The 6,454-nt window shown below is 46.3% G+C and overlaps 1 protein-coding gene across 1 annotated transcript in view; it reads right to left on the bottom strand.

Annotated features, from left to right (window-relative positions):
• The window catches only part of PLCB2 (phospholipase C, beta 2), a 39,277-nt gene that overhangs the window by 20,871 nt on the left and 11,952 nt on the right, over window positions 1-6,454 (bottom strand). The window contains exons 4-6 of the mRNA XM_009993544.1: window positions 2,544-2,684; window positions 1,714-1,793; window positions 1,054-1,107 (exon numbers count right to left, since the gene is read on the bottom strand). Coding sequence (XP_009991846.1) covers window positions 1,054-1,107; window positions 1,714-1,793; window positions 2,544-2,684 — 275 coding nt within the window. The remainder of the gene's footprint in view (window positions 1-1,053; window positions 1,108-1,713; window positions 1,794-2,543; window positions 2,685-6,454) is intronic.

Here is a 6,454-nt window from a genome sequence, read left to right as displayed (position 1 = left end):
CAGGCTTATGCAAACCCAGTGCACATTAGTTCCCAAGCTGCCCTTTGCAAGGCAAAAACTGCAGCACCCTGGTTATGATTCAAAAGGGATTTAAATGTGTAAGGGAAAGGCAGATGTTCAGGGGAATTTTCAGACATGGAGTTTTGAAAGCCTTACATATTCTTGCACCTGGAGATACTGGCTATTTTTATAAATCTGGCTCTTCATCTGGACTATTTAATGGTCTAATGCTTTACACAGTAAAGGTTTTTTACTACTCTGCAAGAAAGACAGCAGGACACTGAAAAGAGGTACAGCCTGTACCAGCTATTTTTTCTGGCTTATTTCAGCAGAATAAGCTGTTTTGTCTCAGCAACGCTGCCTTGCTTGTGTTCTGAAGATCAATGCCAAGTACTCTTCCCTGGTGTGAGTTATTAATCTCAGACCTGTACATTTGTAAAAGCCCTTTGATGAATACACTGGTTTCTGACAAAACAAAAATTCTGCTGGTTGGTGGTTTAGAAAACAAACCACAAAAAACGTTTATTGTTGAATAATGATCAGCCACCCAGGAGCCCATTCATGCAGCAAAGACTTGATCTGGAACCATTCTGCAATGTCACACCTCGTGGTAGCCTGTTGATTACAGGTGCTCAGTGCTTGCCTCAGGTGGTGCCAGAACACAGCACGACCCTGGAAGCAGAGTGGTTCAAAACTTCACAGTGAACACCCACAAATGCACCATCTGCAGGTCCTTATTCTTAAAACAAAAGGCAATTTATGCACCCAAAAGGGAATTCAACATGGCAATGCAGCCATGAGCCATGGGCTGTCACTCACTCATGAGCTGAATCAACACAGAGGAGCCACAGGACCAGCCATGGAGTGATCTTACTAGGGAGGACACTGAGTGGCACTAGATTGATGCCATGCAGGGGAGAAGTGCCAGGCTGGTCTTTGCTTCAGCAAAGCAGCCTTGACTTATTCTAATGGCAGTCCTGCCCTGATGCACCAAGACAGCTGCTCTGTCCTTCGTCTGACTGAACATACAATAAAACACAGTTCCATACTCACTTTCTGACAGGAATCTTCCCTTCTGCATTAAGCTGCATCTTCAGCTTCACCAGGCTGTGAAAAAAACCTCAAGATTATGAAAATGCACTTGTACAATCTTAGAGGTCCTACTAAGTAAAGAGTAAGAAAAAACATGCAATGGGGAAAACAACAGTTAACTGAAAATCAGAGTCCTGCAGACCATCAGCTTAACCTCAGAAAGAACCTGTTCCTGTTTCTTGGGAAAATTATAAGAGCTTAAGTATCAGAAGGATTTCTCTGAACCCTAAGACACAGATATGAGATAATGATATCACTATTATTTATCATTCTTCAGTGATCTCAGGTTACCAACCAAACAGCTCTGCAGAGCAAAGAAAAAGAGGCAGCACTTCGTTGAGGTGAGAGATTTGGCTGCAGTGGGAGACACATTTGAGGCTGAGAATCTCAGTTTAAGAAGCCCCACGTGTGGGCTTCACTGGCTCAAGTGCCTCTGTGCCAGTCAGTTGTCACACAACATATGGGCCAACTACTTGTGCCCTGGGGCTCCTGAGCTTACACAGGACTTGTTTTGGAGTCTGCCAAAGGACCTGGATGCTGAGAAGCCTTTTCTTTCTGGTACTGACAGGAAGAGCAGCACAGGAAGGTTTCAGAGAGCTATGTTTGTCAGCAATCACTCACATTTTCTCCAGGAAGGTGTACCGAGAGGCGTTGTACGTGAGGGGGTTCCGAACGATGGCCATGATGTCCTCAGCCCAGCTCTGGGAACCAACACACACACAAGGCAGAGGCAGTTGGGACATTAGGGAACTGCACCAAGAAGTACCCAATGACAAACACTGAGAGGGCATAAAACCACTGGCTGATTTGGGTTGGAAAGGACCTTTAAAGATCATCCAGTCCCACCCCCTGCAAGGGCAGGGACACCTCCCACCAGGCCAGGTTGCTCCAAGCCTCACCCAAGCTGCCTTTGAACACTTCCAAGGATGGGGCAGCCACAGCATACCTGGACAACCTGGGCCAGGGTCTGACCACCTCCATAGTAAAAAAGTTTTTACTTACCTCCACTCTAAACCTGCCCTTTTCAGTTTTAAAATGTGATTCCTTGTCCTATCCCTACAGACCTTTGCAAAAAGGCCTGTCCTGGCACTGCTGGGCTCCAAATCCCCACAGCTGTGCCCTGGGCTGGGCTACATCACCTTCCTACTGCCTACATAGATTAGCACCTGAGCTTTCCCACTGAGTCTCCTCAGCTGTTTATCCACACAAAACACACAAAGGACAAAACTGACGTTCTGAATTTCTTTGACTCTTCCTTCTCCATGCAGGGCAGAAGTTTCTAGAACTCTAGAGGTATCACACCTTACTGAAACTAAACCTGCTTGTTTATAACCTTGCCACTAACATTGTCAAGATTCAGTTCCCTGCCTTCCCCTCTCCATCCCTGCTCCCCACTTAATGCTCCAATCCTTAGTGTTTCCCAGTGCTCCCTTGCCCTCAGGACTCAATACCTTGCCAACATTCTCCTTGTAGGACACAAAGTTATGGAAAGTGAGGTCAACCATGTCAGGGCCAGACACAATAGTCAGAGTCTTAAGCAGGAAGGTGCTATGAGGGTAATCCAAGTTAAAAACCTCTCGGAGCTTCTGGCACTGCAAAAGAAACAGAACAGATGGGGATGAAGAGAGAATGAGGCAAACTGTACCTGAAAAAAATCAGGACCCAATCCAAGCATTGACCTGAATTCACAGCAAACTTTTCAGGGGTTGCAAAATTTGTTTACTGTTTATAAACAGTAAACAAAATTTGTTCCCTTCCTTATTTTTCACCTTAATCCTGGAGTCTATATTACCTGGATTTTCCATAGTACAAAGCATTGTGACTCACATCACTGCTCAAACATTTTGTTTTGGTCTGAAAAAATGAAAGCTGAAGATTGCTCTCAAAGAAATTACTGCTGAAACTTCAGCCTGAACTGGCAGAGAAGCAGAGGAGCATTTGGCCTGCTCCTACCAGCTGCACAACCAGGTGAGTGCACAGAGCCCTTTGCCAGAGCACACGCTAAAGAAGTCTTTCAGATCAGTGTGACACCTTCTGCTGCAACCTCCCTCTACCACAAGAAAGATGTGGTTTGGGACCCAAAGGTCTGCCAGATTTAGACCTGGCCACTGGAGAGATGTGCTCTCTCTCCCTCCAAGTCCCATTTTCTACTGTCTGTCAGTTGCTAGAAGTGGTTTTTTCCATAGCAATTGCAGTACCCTACAGCAATGGCTCAGCAGGTTTGTTCTGTGAAGTATGTGGCTCATCCTGTTAGTCACACTTGGATTTCATCACCATCTGAAAGTATTTATAGAATCCCTTTACATTATTTAGCATTTTCTGCATTCCTATGTAAGGCATCACTAAGGCAAGATAACCTAGAGTTGTACTGTGTGCTGTTTGGAATGAAAGGATGAAATTCCTGTGTCCTAGAATAAAGCACAGCAATTCATTACCTGAAGTGCAGGATAAACCCCCATCAGAGCAAAGGGCGAGGCTGGCAGAGCCCCTGCTCCTTCAGAAACCAAGTGCCTGTGTTTCAACAAGGTAAAACAGCAGTAACACCTTAAGGCCTGAGGTACCACAGTGGCTCCAGCAGAAGAGGTTCCAGTTCAATTCCTTTGTGTTTTCTATCAACGTGGAGCACATACAAAGTCAGTTATTGCAGTTTAGCTCATGCTCAGCTGCTACTAACTGGACAATGTCTGAATCCCTGACCAAAGGGAACTTCCAGATCTTAGACTTCCATGGACCTCCATTTAGCCCAGACCAGCTAAAAGCCCAGACATGCACTGTCTGGCAAGTCAAACAGAAGCAATTCCATTTCTGCCCCAAAATTTTCTCTTTACATTTGGACTGTAACAGCAGAAACTCACAAACAGCTCAGCTTTGGGCACTCCTGTGTCTGTACCATGTCACAGACAGAGCTGCAGATATACATATATTTTAAGGAACCCTGTCCATTTTTTTTTTTCACTGCATTTTTCCAGTTTTCTGAAGCATTTCCAATTTTGACACCTCTGTAGCAAACAGGCATCTTTAGGAAAAACAGGATATACTGGATTGTAACTCAGATCACCTGACTGCTGTCTCTCACTTCATAAAGGCAACTCTGTACCCTGCATGATCCTAGAGCATTAGGAGGGAAGGAAGAGGGCAGGCAGTCGGCCACGCAGACACGTGCCTGGCTTCTAATAGTTTGGTAATTTACAAACTGGCTCATTCTTGCTTTGTGAGCACTTTTCCTTTGCAGAAAGGAGCAGCAACCACATGCCCACACATCCTTTCTGTGCTCAAAGTAACTTCTTCATGGACCTTAACTTTTCAGAGTTAAGGCAAAGTGTTAGGACTTCAAACTTAACTTCATCTTGCAAACCCACTGGTGTTTGTTCAGCTTCCTTACCTCTGGTGGTGTAAATTATACGAAGCTCAGACAATAGAGAACTTGTGGTTTTTGCTGAACTCATTTCCTGTATTTGTTACAAATGGGCTCCTCCCAGCCCTTCCTCCTCTTGGTGTCACCAGCCTCCCCAACAGACCTTGTTCACTCCATGTCCCTCACAAGCTCAACAGCTGCCTCAGAGCTTCTGCCTTTATCTCCTGCAGCCCAACCTGCCCCAGGCCGTGTTTGGTGGCAGCCTGATTCTGATCACCTTCTCAGAAGTTGGTCATGCTTAGCCTGAGCCTGTGCTGCTCTTTACACGCCATGCCTTTATCAGCAATAACTTCTGACACCTCCTAACACCTTGAGGTTGATAGCTGCGTTTTATGAGAAGCAAACTGCAGCCGGGAGAGGAAAGGATGATCTTGCTGGGGATCTAAACTGGGTCATATTTTCCCAGTGACTGATTCCCTGGTCTTAAGCAAGTCACTCACTGACTTTGTGCTGCCTGTTTTCCATAAGGATTATTTCCCCTGCGGGATAAATGCAGCGATGTTGGATTAAGGTGTTCAGAGAGGACCAGAGACTGTGTCCGAGGGCACAGAACTTGACACCACATCTCTTTCATAACCTGTGCTCCTTGGTGCACAATTGGTGTCACCTTGCACGGGGCCATAAAGGAAAAATAAAAATTGCTACATGAAAAACAGGACAAGCAGATTAGCCATGCAAATCAGAGGAAGGGAAACATGCTCAGCAAATCCACTTAGAAACCACACCAAGCAAATAGAAAACGACCCACCAACGGAGTGGCTGAAATACAGATTCAGCTTTCATTTCACTTCCTGCCCTCCTATTTCCCTAAAATCCTCCTCTGTACAAACCAGATTCGTAGTCCAGAGAAAAGCAAATTCTCATGCAAATATAAACAAAGAGGCAGGCCTAATGCAAGGGAAAGAGAGACACAGTCCTTCCTCTGCTGGGAACGGGACACAGCCAGTGAGAGCTGGGATCTGCCAGAGCTGCAGGCACTCACTATACTCACCATTTTCTATCTTCATGCAACATGATGTGGTTCTTGGGGTATTAGAGGACAGGATTTGACAACAAATTGTCTCTTTTGGAGAAGAAAGGTCTTGTTTGGTTGCCAGAAAATTAAGGAAGCACCAAAGATTATTTAAATGCCTTTGGCTCTGCAGGCAAGGCTCATGTCCTGGTGAGCAGCTCTGCACCATCGTGGATTCAGCAGGCAACGGATGGTTGGGACACAGGGAGCACCATTCTGCCCTATGGGGACCAGCCTGTCCCTGTGCCCAGCTGCTCAGTGAGACAAGACAGGAAAGAAAATAGCCAGATGAAGCATTCTCAGTTCTCAGTGCTGTCTTATCTAAAGGAACTGGAACATGCAGCAGCACATGGATTGACACGGCACAAAAGTCACCCATGGCTCTCTGGAGAGGAGCAGGAACAGACAGCAAGAGGGAGGCAGGCTGTGCATCCTCAGTAACTTCTGTCCCTGTGGTCTGAGAGCTCATGCTGCAGGAAGATGGAAGAGGCAGCAAAAGGGCCCAGCGTGCCAAAAAGCCCTTTCCCAGATCTGACTCACTTCTCAGCCCCTGCTCCACTATTTATAAATCCTTTGCAAGCCGTGGGCTTCTGCCCACTTTTCTCCTGCATGCACACGTCAGTTTGTCCCCACATGGCTTCTTGAGATCACTCTTCTACTTGGAGGCCTGAACTTTGCTCCTGAGCTCCTGCCTGCTGCTGAATACACAGCCCTAAGGTGATGCTCAGTCCCTGGAACTGCTGTCTTGCCCTGACCGACCACCCACGACATGTTTCCAGTCCTGGCTCAGCTCCCAGTGAGTGCTCCTGCACTGCTGGCTCCTGAACACTACTCACTCCTACTTTATCATCTTAAAATATCACATGTGAAATACCTTAGTGTAATTTTCAGCCTCAGACATGTTCAGTTCAGAGTCTGCATCTCTGGGTTCAGCA

Source organism: Chaetura pelagica, unplaced genomic scaffold, assembly GCF_000747805.2.
Source record: "Chaetura pelagica isolate M959 unplaced genomic scaffold, ChaPel_1.0 scaffold613, whole genome shotgun sequence".
Classification (NCBI taxonomy): Eukaryota; Metazoa; Chordata; class Aves; order Apodiformes; family Apodidae; genus Chaetura; species Chaetura pelagica.
Note: the sequence above shows the minus strand (reverse complement) of the source record. Positions and strands in the feature narration are given on the sequence as shown.